Genomic DNA, 18568 nt, shown 5'->3' with positions numbered 1-18568 from the left:
TCTCTCAGCGGGGACATTGGGGTTCCTGGCTTTTCCAGTCTCAAGAGGGAAATGTAAGAACTCCACCCCCTACAGGATGGTGACCCCCCGGCACAGGAAGTGATGTGAATCTCCCGAGTGGGGACACAGCTCAGTAAAGAAGTCCGCCCCCTACAGGAAGTGAAGGAAATCTCCCAAGTGTGGACACCATTTGGGAAGAACCCTCCCCTCCAGGTCGTGACCCCTGGTACAGGAAGGGATGTGAATCTCCAGAGTGGAGACACCGCCATACAAGTATATTCCAACATGGGGGGGGGGAGGGGTTGGCTCTTCTGGATGCAGCAGCAGCTCCTCTGCTCACATTTCTTCTATAGACTGTAAGCTCCTCTGTGTGCATTGTACAGCGACACGGTATAGGTCGGTGTTATTGGAGGACAAAGGATTCCTCTCAGGACTTTTATCGGAAACTATTTCACAAGTCGCTGCAAAATTCCTCATCAGGATGCCGGCGGTCTGTTCCCCAGAGACCCCCCCATGGGAAACAGATATTCTATATCCAAGACCCCCCCCCCCCACAAGAACACCAATGGTCTGTTCCCCAGAGACAGCCAACCCCCCCCATGGGAAACAGGTATTCTATATCCAAGACCCCCCCCCACCCCCACAAGAACACCAATGGTCTGTTCCCCAGAGACAGCCAACCCCCCCCATGGGAAACAGGTATTCTATATACAAGACCCCCCCCCCCACCTCTGACCCCACATGATAACACCAATGGTCTGTTCCCCAGAGACAGCCAAACCCCCCCACCATGAGAAACAGGTACTGTATATCCAAGTCCCCCCACCTCTGACCCCCCCCCCACAGGAACACCAATGGTCTGTTCCCCAGAGACAGCCAACCCCACCCCACCCCCCCATGGGAAACAGATATTCTATATCCAAGACCCCCCCCACCTCTGACCCCCCACAAGAACACCAATGGTCTGTTCCCCAGAGACAGCCAACCCCCCCCATGGGAAACAGGTATTCTATATCCAATACCACCCCCCCCCCCACACCTCTGACCCCACATGATAACACCAATGGTCTGTTCCCCAGAGATGCCAACCCCCCCACCATGAGAAACAGGTACTGTATATCCAAGACCCCCCCCCACAGGAACACCAATGGTCTGTTCCCCAGAGACAGCCAAACCCCCCACCATGAGAAACAGGTACTGTATATCCAAGTCCCCCCACCTCTGACCCCCCCCCCCACAGGAACACCAATGGTCTGTTCCCCAGAGACAGCCAAAAACCCCCCACCTCTGACCCTCCTATGAGAACACTAATGGTCTGTTCCCCAGAGATGCCAACCCCCCCACCATGAGAAACAGGTATTCTGTATCCAAGACCCCCCCCCCCCCCAGAAACACCAATGGTCTGTTCCCCAGACACAGCCAACCCCCCCCCCAAGAAACAGGTATTCTGTATCCAAGACCCCCCCCCCAGAAACACCAATGGTCTGTTCCCCAGACACAGCCAACCCCCCCCCCCAGAAACAGGTATTCTGTATCCGAGACCCCCCCCCCCCCAGAAACACCAATGGTCTGTTCCCCAGACACAGCCAACCCCCCCCCCAAGAAACAGGTATTCTGTATCCGAGACCCCCCCCCCCCCCCCCAGAAACACCAATGGTCTGTTCCCCAGACACAGCCAACCCCCCCCCCCCCCCCAAGAAACAGGTATTCTGTATCCGAGACCCCCCCCCCTTATAAGAAACAGGTATTCTACATCCGAGACCCCCCCATGTGAACACAAATGGTGTTCCCCGTGAGAAACAGGAATTTTACACCTAGACCTCAGACACCACCCCCCCCAGGAGCACAAACGGAATTGCTGACCAAAGAAGACTGGACACCCCCCCCCCAACGTGAGTAATCCATTTCTAAACTCCCCAATCCTCCCCCCCCCTCACATTTCTGTTCAGAGATGACCAGACCCCCCCCTCCCACCTTGAGAAATAGGTAGGTGATCTACTTCTGGACCCCCCTCATGGTAACATTGACCGTATTCATCAACCATTTTAGAGCGCCCCCCCCAGGAGACCTGCATGTGGAGTACAGAACGGTCCTGAAACTCCAGAGGTCACTTCCTGTCCTGGAGACACAACAGGAAGTGAGAGAAATCTAAGCGCGTTGTCACCGATCACTCCTCAAATAGAACCTCCCCCGAGGAGGACACCCCCCCCCTCACCACTCCTCCCAAAATTAGAAAAATAAAACAATTTTTGGGTGGAGATTTACATCGGAGACAAAATAATTCCAATACCAATCCTGATCATTAAATATTTATTGAAAGTCACTTCCCTTCAGCTATCACAGTACAAGGTCAGGGGAGATCAATTACACAGAATGTCACAGGACCAATCAGTGCGATCCCCTGATAGCGCACTCTTCACCTCCGCTGAACACTCATCACTGCTACAATGCTGCCATCTGGAGGAGGAACAAGGCACGACCGATGGGCAAGCATCTGGTGGAGGAACAAGGCACGACCGACGGGCAAGCATCTGGAGGAGGAACAAGGCACGACCGACGGGCAAGCATCTGGAGGAGGAACAAGGCACGACCGACGGGCAAGCATCTGGTGGAGGAACAAGGCACGACCGACGGGCAAGCATCTGGAGGAGGAACAAGGCACGACCGACGGGCAAGCATCTGGAGGAGGAACAAGGCACGACCGATGGGCAAGCATCTGCAGGAGGAACAAGGCACGACCGATGGGCAAGCATCTGCAGGAGGAACATGGCACGACCGATGGACAAGCATCTGGAGGAGGAACAAGGCACGACCGATGGACAAGCATCTGGAGGAGGAACAAGGCACGACCGATGGGCAAGCATCTGGAGGAGGACCAAGGCACGACCGATGGGCAAGCATCTGGAGGAGGAACAAGGCACGACCGATGGGCAAGCATCTGGAGGAGAGCGAGGATCAGAAGAACTTTATTATCGAGATGGGGGAGGGGGAGAATGTCCAGGGGGGAGGGGCTTGGAGGCTCCTGCCAGGGAGCACCAATCCCTGAATATCACACCCCCCCCTCCCCCATATACATACATCACAATGGAGAGACATGGAGGAACAAATACAAAATATTAGTAAAAAAGATGATCCAAAACGGACCAATAAGAACACAACATGAAGCGAGAGATGTGAAGCTCCTCCCCCAAACAGGGATCACAGCTCCATATAGAGACCCACGTCCTCCCTCCTCCGCGTCTTCTCCCGTCCTGTGCCACCGCCTGAGGAGACAAATACCATCCGTTATATCACATCCACCTATACCAGAGGAGCTTACACTTCAATATCCCCCCCCCAGTCATACATCTACAGTAGATGGCGCCGACATATACCGCAGTGTTGTACCCATCCTCCTCACCTTCCCTCTCCAGGTCCTCGGTGATGAACCAGTCCTCTTCATCCATCACCCCTCGGGTCCTCTCCTCGTTCCCAGTGTACCCCATGCAGATGTGACGCCCCCAAACTCTCCATTCTCCTGTAGGCAACACGTGGCTTCTGCACCCCGAGAGCTCCTCAGAGGTCCTACAGAGAGAAGAAAGTCCATTATATTGGCCCACACCAGAGGAGAGGAATGACAGAAGATCCAGGAGAGGGACGTTCTATTGGCCCACCCCAGAGGAGAGGAATGGCAGAAGGCCCAGGAGAGGGACGTTCTATTGGCCCACCCCAGAGGAGAGGAATGGCAGGAGAGGGACATTCTATTGGCCCACCCCAGAGGAGAGGAATGGCAGAAGATCCAGGAGAGGGACGTTCTATTGGCCCTTCAGGGAGGAGAGGAATGGCAGAAGATCCAGGAGAGGGACGTTCTATTGGCCCACCCCAGAGGAGAGGAATGGCAGAAGATCCAGGAGAGGGACGTTCTATTGGCCCACCCCAGAGGAGAGGAATGGCAGAAGATCCAGGAGAGGGACTATCTATTGGCCCACCCCAGAGGAGAGGAATGGCAGAAGATCCAGGAGAGGGACGTTCTATTGTTCCACCCCAGAGGAGAGGAATGGCAGAAGATCCAGGAGAGGGACGTTCTATTGTTCCACCCCAGAGGAGAGGAATGACAGAAGATCCAGGAGAGGGACGTTCTATTGGCCCACCCCAGAGGAGAGGAATGACAGAAGATCCAGGAGAGGGACGTTCTATTGGCCCACCCCAGAGGAGAGGAATGACAGAAGATCCAGGAGAGGGACGTTCTATTGTTCCACCCCAGAGGAGAGGAATGACAGAAGATCCAGGAGAGGGACGTTCTATTGGCCCACCCCAGAGGAGAGGAATGGCAGAAGGCCCAGGAGAGGGACGTTCTATTGGCCCTTCAGGGAGGAGAGGAATGGCAGAAGATCCAGGAGAGGGACTATCTATTGGCCCACCCCAGAGGAGAGGAATGGCAGAAGATCCAGGAGAGGGACGTTCTATTGGCCCACCCCAGAGGAGAGGAATGGCAGAAGATCCAGGAGAGGGACTATCTATTGGCCCACCCCAGAGGAGAGGAATGGCAGAAGATCCAGGAGAGGGACGTTCTATTGGCCCACCCCAGAGGAGAGGAATGGCAGAAGATCCAGGAGAGGGACTATCTATTGGCCCACCCCAGAGGAGAGGAATGACAGAAGATCCAGGAGAGGGACGTTCTATTGGCCCACCCCAGAGGAGAGGAATGGCAGAAGATCCAGGAGAGGGACGTTCTATTGTTCCACCCCAGAGGAGAGGAATGACAGAAGATCCAGGAGAGGGACGTTCTATTGGCCCACCCCAGAGGAGAGGAATGGCAGAAGGCCCAGGAGAGGGACGTTCTATTGGCCCACCCCAGAGGAGAGGAATGGCAGAAGATCCAGGAGAGGGACGTTCTATTGTTCCACCCCAGAGGAGAGGAATGGCAGAAGATCCAGGAGAGGGACGTTCTATTGGCCCACCCCAGAGGAGAGGAATGGCAGAAGGCCCAGGAGAGGGACGTTCTATTGGCCCTTCAGGGAGGAGAGGAATGGCAGAAGATCCAGGAGAGGGACTATCTATTGGCCCACCCCAGAGGAGAGGAATGGCAGAAGATCCAGGAGAGGGACTATCTATTGGCCCACCCCAGAGGAGAGGAATGGCAGAAGATCCAGGAGAGGGACTATCTATTGGCCCACCCCAGAGGAGAGGAATGGCAGAAGGCCCAGGAGAGGGACGTTCTATTGGCCCACCCCAGAGGAGAGGAATGGCAGAAGATCCAGGAGAGGGACTATCTATTGGCCCTTCAGGGAGGAGAGGAATGGCAGAAGATCCAGGAGAGGGACTATCTATTGGCCCTTCAGGGAGGAGAGGAATGGCAGAAGATCCAGGAGAGGGACGTTCTATTGGCCCACCCCAGAGGAGAGGAATGACAGAAGATCCAGGAGAGGGACGTTCTATTGGCCCACCCCAGAGGAAAGGAATGGCAGAAGATCTAGGGGAGGGACATTCTATTGGCCTTTCAGGGAGGAGAGGAATGACAGAAGATCCAGGAGAGGGACATTCTATTGGTTCTTCAGGGAGGAGAGGAATGACAGAAGGTCCAGGAGAGGGACATCCTATTGGCCCTTCAGGGAGGAGAGGAATGAACAGTCTTCATATGATAGAAGGTCCAGGAGAGGGACATCCTATTGGCCCTACAGGGCTTAAAGGAATGACAGAAGATCCATGATGATGATGATAGAGCACCCTGATGTTTAGGCAGGATTGCTATTAAGTTTATTTGCCAAGTGATAGTTGTCTTGGCCATTTGTCAGCAGGTCAATTAATTTCACCCCAATTGTGGAATTGCTGCACTTCTCTCTTGAATGAGGTATATCAGTCAATGGGCAGGGATGTTCTTGGGTCCCTTTCCCTGCTGGGATAGCCTATATATTTGGGTGAAGTCAGGTGATTGAGGACACATGTCCACCTGGACGGCTGTCTGGGTGGACATGTGTCTGCCCTGGGCTGCTAGGCCAGAGATTGGGCCTACTCTGGGGACATTTGGCTGCTAGCCTGTCTGAGGGACTATCCAGAAGCAAGAGAGCAGCATAGGGTTGGGATTTCAGGGTTCAGTTTAACCAAAAGTAACGGTTCTGCCGGCCAGAGAAGCTGCCGTGGTCGGAGGTAGAGGGGAAGCTGCCGTGCTCGGAGGTAAGGGGGAAGCTGCCGTGCTCGGAGGTAAGGGGGAAGCTGCCGTGCTCGGAGGTAAGGGGGAAGCTGCCGTGCTCGGAGGTAAGGGGGAAGCTGCCGTGCTCGGAGGTAAGGGGGAAGCTGCCGTGCTCGGAGGTAAGGGGGAAGCTGCCGTGCTCGGAGGTAAGGGGGAAGCTGCCGTGCTCGGAGGTAAGGGGGAAGCTGCCGTGCTCGGAGGTAAGGGGGAAGCTGCCGTGCTCGGAGGTAAGGGGGAAGCTGCCGTGCTCGGAGGTAAGGGGGAAGCTGCCGTGCTCGGAGGTAAGGGGGAAGCTGCCGTGCTCGGAGGTAAGGGGGAAGCTGCCGTGCTCGGAGGTAAGGGGGAAGCTGCCGTGCTCGGAGGTAAGGGGGAAGCTGCCGTGCTCGGAGGTAAGGGGGAAGCTGCCGTGCTCGGAGGTAAGGGGGAAGCTGTCACCAGTAAGGGACCAACCATCTTATTACCAGGGACCACAGTGAGTAACTGAAGTACCGGAGCAACATTCTCACCAACCGGGGACTGCGAAGAACCGGGAAACTTCAGCAAGTGCCTAGCTAGGGACCCAACCAGTGGAGGTGACACTTGCAGATCATTATGTGCCAAGCCAGGGACCGAGCAGGCCAGTGGGATGAAGCTTGAGTATCAGAGTGCCAAGCTAGGGACCCAACAGGGACGCGGGGTGATGCTTGAAGATACTGAGTGAGAAGAACGGATGAGCTTAGGAGATCCAGTGGCAGTGGGTCAGTAGGTCTGTGATAGACTGGGAGCTCAGCGAAATTCTACAATAGAAGGTTGTAGACGTGAAAGTTCATCACAACCTTTGTTGGAAAATGTCACAAGACTGTTGCCATAGGAGACAGCGATCCTACACATGCAGATGTGGCAACTGGCTGGATACCTTCCTAAAGAGGTCTGAGTTACCAATTAACATTGCATCTACTTAAGGGTGTCCTGGCCCTTGCCCTCTCTCCCACAGTTCTGTTCAAGAGGCAAAACTCTTTGCATTCAAGAAGTGTCTGGCCCCCTTCCATCTACCTTGCATTACACTCACTATGCCTTGTAACCCACTCTACATAGGATGTCTCCTGACTCTGGAGGCTACAATAGGAACATTATATTGTCCCCCTAGGAAGGGGAGAGGTAGAACAGTCTTCATATGGTGGGGGGTCCAGGTGAGGGGTGGAACAGTCCTCATGACAAATAAAATAGGAGGGAGGACTTTATATACTGTCCCCCTCTGAGAAGGAGAGGTGGGGGACAGTCTTCATATGATGGGGGGTCCAGGTGAGGGGGTGGAACAGTCCTCATGACAAATAAAATAGGAGGGAGGACTTTATATACTGTCCCCTATGAGGGGCAAGAGAGGTGATCAGTCTTCATATGATGGAGGGTCTTGGAGAAGAGGAATGACAGAAGGCCCAGGACAGGCCACAGAAATGAAGATCTACTATATCAGCGTTTTCCCATCTTCCTCAGACTAGATTGCAGCTCCAATGTCCTCTAGCTGGTGTCCATATTCTGCATTTGGGCCACTTGTACCATTCTATAGGTGGTCTTTGTAGTCTGCAGTTCAGCCACCTCAATACTATAGGTGGTCTTCATATTATTCAACTTGGCTACCCCTTTCTATAGTGGCCTCCAAATTCTGCAGCTTGGACACTTCAACCTTCCTATAGATGGTCTCCATGTTCTCCAGTTGGGCCATTTCTACCATTCTACACGTGGTCTTCATATTCTTCAGCTCAGCCACCTTTGCCATTTTTAAGTGTGATCTCCATATTCTCCATTTGACAGCCTTTACCATCATATAGGTGGCCTCCAAAGTCTACAACTAGACCACCCGTCTACTTGTCCTATAGATCTCCATATCCTGCAGCTTGCCCACCTCTACTGTCCTATAGGTGGCCTCCAAAGTGTGCAGCTTGCCCACCTCTACTGTCCTATAGGTGGTCTCCATTTGACATACTGTCCTCTAGGTGGTCTCCATATCCTGTCTGGTAGGACTCACCTTCCCGGCAGTGCCAGGCTGTGCACGCCGCTGGTTTCATTCATGCCGTACACTTCCAGTAATTCCATCCCCAGACTCCTGTAATACTCCACCACCTCCTGGGTGACCGGCTCGGTTCCCATATAGCAGCGCACACAGCGATCCAACCCCAGCGCCTGGTGGGCAGGATGGAAGATCAGACGTTCAGCAAGGGAGTACCCCCAGGGCTGAGGGCCCAGCCTGCAATGAGGAGTAATAGTCAGATGGAGAAGACATCATATGTACCCACATTCAGTTTACTTCCATCAGATCAACACATTTCACCCAGTCTGTACCTTGTATGCCACCCTATGCTGTGACCAGGAACCTTGGCATTACCCATCTTTATAAGAAACCCTTCCTGGCTCCCCCCCATATACAAGCCAGTCACACAAGTCATCATTAGCCTTCTACAGACCTGGCACAGAGGGCGGAGTCTCAGCTTTTCCCCTGAGAAATCGCTCACCTTCTGCTGGCCTGGAGACCCTTTTCTCGGGCCCAGCGGAGGATCTTCTTCTGCAGAGGATTCACCTTCCTGGCTGCCAACATCCACTTCCTCCTCACCTTCTCCCAGAACTTGGGGAACCCCAGAAAATAGGTGGGGTGCACAGCTTTCAGTGTTGATAGGAGGGACACCTGTGAAGGCAACAGTCTGAGCGGAGTTCTGCCATAACGATGCAAGATCTGAATGACGTTGTTGGGGGTCATACTCTATAAATATCCCAAAAGTTAGGGTTCCTGGAGAGCAGAGGCCTCCTTTACACTGTGGTCCTGTATGTGGACCTCATTTTAGTCTAAGCTGTGGCCTCTTATAGGGGAAACGGGGGGGGGGACTCTTTCTCCAGTCAAACACCCTCTGGCTTTCAGGAACGGTCCCATTGATAGACCTGTATATCGAGCCAAGCTCATGTGAGACCCCCACTTTCCCCAGCCTCCGTGTAAATTCCCCTTCTCCAGCACCTGTATATGGAAGCACACCCTCCCCCCAGCCTCTGTGGGACCCCCACTTTCCCCAGAACCTGTATATGGAAGCACACCCTCCCCCAGCCTCTGTGGGACCCCCACTTTCCCCAGCCTCCGTGTAAATTCCCCTTCCCCAGAACCTGTATATGGAAGCACACCCTCCCCCCAGCCTCTGTGGGACCCCCACTTTCCCCAGCCTCCGTGTAAATTCCCCTTCTCCAGCACCTGTATATGGAAGCACACCCTCCCCCAGCCTCTGTGGGACCCCCACTTTCCCCAGCCTCCGTGTAAATTCCCCTTCTCCAGCACCTGTATATGGAAGCACACCCTCCCCCCAGCCTCTGTGGGACCCCCACTTTCCCCAGCCTCCATGTAAATTCCCCTTCTCCAGCACCTGTATATGGAAGCACACCCTCCCCCCAGCCTCTCTGTGGGACCCCCACTTTCCCCAGCCTCCGTGTAAATTCCCCTTCTCCAGAACCTGTATATGGAAGCACACCCTCCCCCCAGCCTCTCTGTGGGACCCCCACTTTCCCCAGCCTCCGTGTAAATTCCCCTTCTCCAGAACCTGTATATGGAAGCACACCCTCCCCCAGCCTCTGTGGGACCCCCACTTTCCCCAGCCTCTGTGTAAATTCCCCTTCTCCAGCACCTGTATATGGAAGCACACCCTCCCCCAGCCTCTGTGGGACCCCCACTTTCCCCAGCCTCCGTGTAAATTTCCCTTCTCCAGAACCTGTATATGGAAGCACACCCTCCCCCAGCCTCTGTGGGACCCCCACTTTCCCCAGCCTCCGTGTAAATTCCCCTTCTCCAGAACCTGTATATGGAAGCACACCCTCCCCCCAGCCTCTGTGGGACCCCCACTTTCCCCAGCCTCCGTGTAAATTCCCCTTCTCCAGCACCTGTATATGGAAGCACACCCTCCCCCAGACTCTGTGGGGCACCCCTCTTTCTCCAGTTATGGGATACCCCCTATTCTCCAACCTCTAAGTGGGGACCCTCCTTCCCACAGCCACAATGTGGGGTCACCCCCTTCATCTCCTGTGTCCCCCCTTTCCCCAGTCCTACGTTGTGACCCCCACTCCCCTAATTTCCAGTTGGTATAGAGGAGGACCCATAATCCAGGAACCAATCTCTCAGTAAAGCCTCCATCGGTGGTTACCTTGGGGTCTTTGGCCCCGGTGAAGTAAGTTTGGCCCCCACAACAGAGGGGCAGCCACAGGTCAAACATTTGGACAGTCATGTGACTGAGGGGCAAATAACTGACCACGCGCTCCTCTGACCCCAGGCCCAGCGACTTCGCCATCGCCCAACACGTCCAGGTCACCTGCGGAAAGAAGAAGATATTCCAGAGTGAGGATGGTGGAATGACCCCAGAAATCGGCCCCGTGGCATCTGCAGAGCGTTACTGGCTGGACCCGAGGTGCTCCCACCAGGTCCTTCCTCCTCCGAGAAATCATCATCCTATGTATATAAATGTATATAGAGCACCATACAAATAAAACCCACATCTGTATCCCGAGCAGATAATTCTACCCCATCACCAATGATCACACCCAGAAAGTCTGTGCCCTTCTATCAGGACAGCCAGAAAATTGGCATTTTCACAAGGATGGCACCATACGCCAAAAGGTTTTCTGAAAGTGCATGGAAATGCGGATATAAAGATTACCAGAAAGGCGGAACTTTCCTGGCAATCTACTTCTAAAGGAATATCGCTACATTGTAACCATATCATTGTGTCCCCCATCTCATCATACCCCCCGACATTGTGTCCCCATGGTATCGGGGACACAACGTCAGGGGAAACCTACCATGGGGACACAACGTCAGGGGAAACCTACCATGGGGACACAACGTCAGGGGAAACCTACCATGGGGACACAACGTCAGGGGAAACCTACCATGGGGACACAACGTCAGGGGAAACCTACCATGGGGACACAACGTCAGGGGAAACCTACCATGGGGACACAACGTCAGGGGAAACCTACCATGGGGACACAACGTCAGGGGAAACCTACCATGGGGACACAACGTCAGGGGAAACCTACCATGGGGACACAACGTCAGGGGAAACCTACCATGGGGACACAACGTCAGGGGAAACCTACCATGGGGACACAACGTCAGGGGAAACCTACCATGGGGACACAACGTCAGGGGAAACCTACCATGGGGACACAACGTCAGGGGAAACAACGTCAGGGGAAACATACCATGGGGACACAATGTCAGGGGAAACATACCATGGGGATACAATGTCAGGGGTATATCGATGATACCATGGGGATACAATGTCAGGGGTATATCGATGATACCATGGGGATACAATGTCAGGGGTATATCGATGATACCATGGGGATACAATGTCAGGGGTATATCAATGATACCATGGGGGACACAATGTCAGGGCTATATCTGTTCCCCCTGACATTGTGTCCCCATGGTATCATCGTCCCCCCCCGACATTGTGTCCCTGTGGTATCATCAATATACCCCTGACATTGTGTCCCCATGGTATCAATATACCCCTGACATTGTGTCCCCATGGTATCATCAATATACCCCTGACATTGTGTCCCCATGGTATCATCAATATACCCCTGACATTGTGTCCCCCATAGTATCATAAATATACCCCTGACATTGTGTCCCCATGGTATCATCAATATACCCCTGACATTGTGTCCCCATGGTATCATCAATATACCCCTGACATTGTGTCCCCCATAGTATCATAAATATACCCCTGACATTGTGTCCCCATGGTATCATCAATATACCCCTGACATTGTGTCCCCCATAGTATCATAAATATACCCCCGACATTGTGTCCCCATGGTATCATCAATATACCCCTGACATTGTGTCCCCATGGTATCATCAATATACCCCTGACATTGTGTCCCCATGGTATCATCAATATACCCCTGACATTGTGTCCCCATGGTATCAATATACCCCCGAAATTGTGTCCCCATGGTATCATCGTTACCCCCGACATTGTATAAACCATGGACCAATGATATCGCTACAATTCTAAAGAGATGGATACAATGGAACAATTGCTGGGGCCGGTGATCTTCATTGAATGAATCTCCTCCCCCCCCAATTAGGATCGGAGGAGATCATTTGCGATAAACCCAAATATAGAATTCCCTGTAAATGCCGCCAGTCTCTGCTCGCCAACAGTCGCTCTAGTACTGCCGAGGTGTGACCACCTTCCACTGTGCCGGGTCCAATCCCTGTGCTAGGTCCAAGCTAAAGCCCCCTGCTGGATGATGGACAGCCGAGATTGGGACTTCTTGTAACAGTCATTGCTGCTGGTCGTTTTACACTGGATCCCCTGGCAGGATCAACAGGTAACAGCAATGTTACAGGGGGTAACAGGAGTCACTTTTATGCACAGATTGAGCCAGGAGATGGGGTACACATGTTGGATTGTTTTGGCGTGGATAGTGATTTACAGTATATTCCTTAATGCCTGCAAATAATATTCTATGACTTATTTCTATGATTAGCCCTGACTAGTGAGATGCTAATTGAGTCAGGGCTCCTGGAAGACATTCCATTGTCCTTGTGTAAAGGTGTTAATCCCAGGTCTCCTCCCAGACCTATAATTATGCATACTAAATACTGTTTATGTGTGGAATGTACTTGTAGGAGACAGAACGTCTGTCTGGGGATGTGGATTGGAAGGAGATCATTGTGTGATGGTGTTTTGTTTGTTATGCTGTTAATGAAGGAATGTTTAGTAATTAGCCTTACTGTGTGATTAGGGGGGTGGAGATTTCATTGTCCCTTTGAATACTTCCTTGCTTTGTACTGTATATAAGCTGAGAAGAAACTATTAAAGTTGTCTTCATTTGAAACCAGAGAACACGGAGCAAGTCTCGTTATTCTGGGAAACGGGAAGCCTGCTGATTTGTCTGTGTCAGATAAGCTGTCGTAGTTGATGGAAGGTCGTAAACGGTGGTGACCGTTACACAGGGGTACTCCAGAAAGAACAAAGATCACCGTTCTGCTTTTGATAGACTCCATATGGACATTATGTCCAGAGTTCCACTTTAACATCACCAATAAAATGAGGTCATCGGAGGTCTTACATTGTCATGGCTGAGCAGGACTCCCTTCGGCTCCACGGCACTCTCATATACCACGGCGCAGCACTGGTTGGATCTTTGCTGACATATGACCTGATAAAGATGGGATTCCTCTGCTTCTGAGCCCAGGTCCATCAGCTGCTCCCACTGGAAATAGATGGACCAAGAGGATGAGAAGACAGAGGACCGACATGGAAAGGATGAAGAAGATGAGGACAGATAAAAGTGAAGACGCCGTGTGCAGAGCTAGAGCCAGACACGAGAGGATGGGGGACTGGATCTACATGAGAAGATGGGGGGGACCGGAGAGACACACGAGGGGATGGGGGACTGGATCTACATGAGAAGATGAGGGGGACTGGAGAGACACGAGGATGAGGGACTGGATCTACATGAGAAGATGGGGGGGACCGGAGAGACACGAGGATGAGGAACTGGATCTACATGAGAAGATGGGGGGGACCGGAGAGACGAGGCTGAGGGACTTGATCTACATGAGAAGATGGGGGGGACCGGAGAGACACGAGGCTGAGGGACTGGATCTACATGAGAAGATGGGGGGGACCAGAGAGACACGAGGATGAGGGACTGGATCTACATGAGAAGATGGGGGGGACCGGAGAGACACAAGGATGAGGGACTGGATCTACATGAGAAGATGGGGGGGGACCAGAGAGACACGAGAAGACAGGACTGAGATGACTCACTGTGTAAATCATAGGATGAGATTCCTCCACCGGTCCTTCCCACTGCACAATTGCCTTCAGCCCGGACAGCCTCTCCCGCACCTGGAAAATGAACGCGATTGGTCAGCCACCCCCACATATCCTCCTACTTCTACCAAGACCTCATATGGTGAAGGAGAGTTTGCAGAGAACATTGTCTTTGCTGCTCTGCGAATAAAGTTACACCGAACCTGACCTCCAACCCAACCGTACATATTCTTCCAGCCCTGACCTCTGATTCCACAGGACAGAAGCCACCAATCCTGACCTCTAACCCCACTATACAGAGCCTCAACTCTGAGCACATCTTACAAGCACCTCATACCTGGACCTGTGACCCGAAAATACAGAGGCTTCTCCGACCCCGACATACAGAGGCTTCTCCGACCCCGACATACAGAGGCTTCTCCGACCCCGACATACAGAGGCTTCTCCGACCCCGACATACAGAGGCTTCTCCGACCCCGACATACAGAGGCTTCTCCGACCCCGACATACAGAGGCTTCTCCGACCCCGACATACAGAGGCTTCTCCGACCCCCACATACAGAGGCTTCTCCGACCCCCACATACAGAGGCTTCTCCGACCCCCACATACAGAGGCTTCTCCGACCCCCACATACAGAGGCTTCTCCGACCCCCACATACAGAGGCTTCTCCGACCCCCACATACAGAGGCTTCTCCGACCCCCACATACAGAGGCTTCTCCGACCCCCACATACAGAGGCTTCTCCGACCCCCACATACAGAGGCTTCTCCGACCCCCACATACAGAGGCTTCTCCGACCCCCACATACAGAGGCTTCTCCGACCCCCACATACAGAGGCTTCTCCGACCCCCACATACAGAGGCTTCTCCGACCCCCACATACAGAGGCTTCTCCGACCCCCACATACAGAGGCTTCTCCGACCCCCACATACAGAGGCTTCTCCGACCCCCACATACAGAGGCTTCTCCGACCCCCACATACAGAGGCTTCTCCGACCCCCACATACAGAGGCTTCTCCGACCCCCACATACAGAGGCTTCTCCGACCCCGACATACAGAGGCTTCTCCGACCCCGACATACAGAGGCTTCTCCAACCCCGACATACAGAGGCTTCTCCGACCCCGACATACAGAGGCTTCTCCGACCCCCACATACAGAGGCTTCTCCGACCCCCACATACAGAGGCTTCTCCGACCCCGACATACAGAGGCTTCTCCGACCCCCACATACAGAGGCTTCTCCGACCCCGACATACAGAGGCTTCTCCGACCCCCACATACAGAGGCTTCTCCGACCCCCACATACAGAGGCTTCTCCGACCCCCACATACAGAGGCTTCTCCGACCCCCACATACAGAGGCTTCTCCGACCCCCACATACAGAGGCTTCTCCGACCCCGACATAGAGGCTTCTCCGACCCCGACATACAGAGGCTTCTCCGACCCCCACATACAGAGGCTTCTCCGACCCCCACATACAGAGGCTTCTCCGACCCCCACATACAGAGGCTTCTCCGACCCCCACATACAGAGGCTTCTCCGACCCCCACATACAGAGGCTTCTCCGACCCCCACATACAGAGGCTTCTCCGACCCCCACATACAGAGGCTTCTCCGACCCCCACATACAGAGGCTTCTCCGACCCCCACATACAGAGGCTTCTCCGACCCCCACATACAGAGGCTTCTCCGACCCCCACATACAGAGGCTTCTCCGACCCCCACATACAGAGGCTTCTCCGACCCCCACATACAGAGGCTTCTCCGACCCCCACATACAGAGGCTTCTCCGACCCCCACATACAGAGGCTTCTCCGACCCCCACATACAGAGGCTTCTCCGACCCCCACATACAGAGGCTTCTCCGACCCCCACATACAGAGGCTTCTCCGACCCCCACATACAGAGGCTTCTCCGACCCCCACATACAGAGGCTTCTCCGACCCCCACATACAGAGGCTTCTCCGACCCCGACATACAGAGGCTTCTCCAACCCCGACATACAGAGGCTTCTCCGACCCCGACATACAGAGGCTTCTCCGACCCCCACATACAGAGGCTTCTCCGACCCCCACATACAGAGGCTTCTCCGACCCCGACATACAGAGGCTTCTCCGACCCCCACATACAGAGGCTTCTCCGACCCCGACATACAGAGGCTTCTCCGACCCCAACCTCTGATCCCACAGTAAAGACACCAAACCCTGTACTCTTGACATTGTACAGACCCCTCCAACTCTGACCCCTCCATACAGATGCAAACATCCCACTGTGATACTCTGACCATGTTGAGGAATCTGGCAGAACGCGATGCAGAACGTCATTGCGATGCAGATGCTCGTGCCCGGCGGCCGCGATGTCCAGCAGGTACCCGCGATCGGCCTTTAGACAGGGACATGGATCTGTGTGTAATGATGGGATGTAAACACACAGATCCACCTCCTGTCAGGGAGAGGAGACTGATGCTGTGTCCCTTGTACATAGGGACACAGCATCGGTCACCTCCCCCAGTCACCACAGTTAGAATCACTAGTAGGGAACACATTTAACCCCTTCCTCGCCCCCTAGTGATAACCCCTTCCCTGCCAGTCACATTTATACAGTAATCAGTGCATATTTATCGCTGTATAAATGTGAACAGTCCTAAAAATGTGTCAAGTGTCCGCCATAACGTCGCAGTCCCAATAAGAATCGCCGCCAGATGTCGCAGATCGCCGCCATTACTAGTAAAAAAAAAATCATAATTCTGTCCCCTAATTTGTAGGTGCTATAACTTTTACCAAAAATATGTAGAATACGTTTTTTTTTTAAATTGGGGATATTTATTATAGCAAAAAGTAAAATATATTGTGTTTTTTTCAAAATTTACACTTTTTTTGTTTATAGCACAAAAAATAAAAACCGCGGAGGTGATCAAATACCACCAAAATAAATCTCTATTTGTGGGAAAAAAAGGACATCAATTTTGTTTGGGAGCCACGTTGCACGACCGCGCAATTGTCTGTTAAAGCAACGCAGTGCCGGAAGCTAAAATTCTGCCTGGGCAGGAAGGGGGTGTATGTGCCCAGTAAGCAAGTGGTTAAGTAGTTGGAGTGTCAATTGGCAGACTCCAAGACTTCAAGAGGAGGACAGCCGTGCAGGGAAAGGCCCCAGCAAGGCGCCACATCTGCACTTGCAGGATTGCTATCTCCTATGGTAACATAGGTTCTCCCAGCAGGCCAACCGGGTTCAAGAAAACCCCTGCCCATTGGCTGAGACACCCCATATACCCATAACCTGACCTTGAGTTGTCCTCATATCTAGCACCACCAAGTACCCTGCCACCTAGTGGTAGGAGATAAAAATGCAACAAAGCCAAACTTCAGGAGAAATCATCTCCTTTAATAGTTCCTAACTCAACGTATAAGTTCTCTCAGTTCCACCACAACTGCTCCTTGTAGTTCTTCAATACCGATCCCCCTCACACTAGACCATCTGATTCACTGACTATGGATCCCTTGAGCTCCTCCAAGGTTTGCGGTGGTATCTCCCTCAAGCGTCATCCCGCTTCCCTGCTAGGTCCCTGACTTGGCACTCCAGATACTTCAAGCTTCACCCCTAATCAGCTCTGTCTCTGTCTCGACTCACAAGGCTCTGCAAGCGTCACCTGCCCTGGTTGGGTCCCTGACTTGAACACCCCCTGAAGTTTCCAGATTTTCCACTGTGCCCATTCGGTGAGTGAGTGAAAAACTTCTATAGCGCAACACTTTACGGTCAACACTGAGGACAAGGGGGCACTCTTTACGTCTAGAGGAAAAGAGATTTCACCTCCAAATACGGAAAGGTTTCTTCACAGTAAGAGCTGTGAAAATGTGGAACAGACTCCCTCCAGAGGTGGTTCTGGCCAGCTCAGTAGATTGCTTTAAGAAAGGTCTGGATTCTTTCCTAAATGTACAGAATATAACTGAGTACTAAGATTTGTAGGTAAAGTTGATCCAGGGTAAATCCGATTGCCTCTCGGGGGATCAGGAAGGAATTTTTTCCCCTGCATTAGCAAATTGGATCATGCTCTGCTGGGGTTTTTTGCCTTCCTCTGGATCAACTGTGGGTATGGAGTTGGGTGTATGGGATTTTACTGTGTTTTTTATTTTTGTTTTTTTATTTTTTGTGGTTGAACTGGATGGACTTGTGTCTTTTTTCAACCTGACTAACTATGTAACTATGTAACTATGTAACTATGTAACTATGTAACACATGCAAACTGAATCGCCTCTGGGCGCTGTAACCATTCCGTGGGTAAAACCCTTTGACCTCAGAAGAGATGGGTTTAATCTTTCTTCTGAAGGTCAAGTGGTCCGATTCCAGACAGATGGAAGTTGGTAGAGCGTTCCACAGGCGAGGTCCCTGGACTGCAAATCTTCGATCTCCTTTGGACTTGTATCTGGCTTTGGGTATCTGGAGGAGGTTTTGATTGGTGGATCGCAGAATGTGATTGGGGTTGTGGGCTTTTATTTTTTTGGATAGATATTGGGAGGCGTTTCCTTGAATACACTTATGCATTAGGCAAAGTGCCTTGAAGGAGATTCTGTCTTTTACCGGCAACCAATG

The 18568-nt window shown here is 52.7% G+C and overlaps 1 protein-coding gene across 1 annotated transcript in view; it reads right to left on the bottom strand.

Annotated features, from left to right (window-relative positions):
• Positions 1 to 2293: 2293 nt before the first annotated feature.
• Positions 2294 to 18568, bottom strand: part of LOC120923029 (long-chain-fatty-acid--CoA ligase ACSBG1-like) — a 32615-nt gene continuing 16340 nt past the window's right edge. Inside the window, exons 7-13 of the mRNA XM_040334892.1 lie at positions 13972 to 14052; positions 13268 to 13411; positions 10321 to 10485; positions 8659 to 8828; positions 8175 to 8393; positions 3401 to 3564; positions 2294 to 3263 (exon numbers count right to left, since the gene is read on the bottom strand). Coding sequence (XP_040190826.1) covers positions 3199 to 3263; positions 3401 to 3564; positions 8175 to 8393; positions 8659 to 8828; positions 10321 to 10485; positions 13268 to 13411; positions 13972 to 14052 — 1008 coding nt within the window. The 3' untranslated portion in view covers positions 2294 to 3198. The remainder of the gene's footprint in view (positions 3264 to 3400; positions 3565 to 8174; positions 8394 to 8658; positions 8829 to 10320; positions 10486 to 13267; positions 13412 to 13971; positions 14053 to 18568) is intronic.

The sequence above is a fragment of the Rana temporaria genome, unplaced genomic scaffold, assembly GCF_905171775.1.
Source record: "Rana temporaria unplaced genomic scaffold, aRanTem1.1, whole genome shotgun sequence".
In the NCBI taxonomy this organism is placed as follows: Eukaryota; Metazoa; Chordata; class Amphibia; order Anura; family Ranidae; genus Rana; species Rana temporaria.
This window is presented reverse-complemented; position numbering and strand designations above follow the sequence as displayed.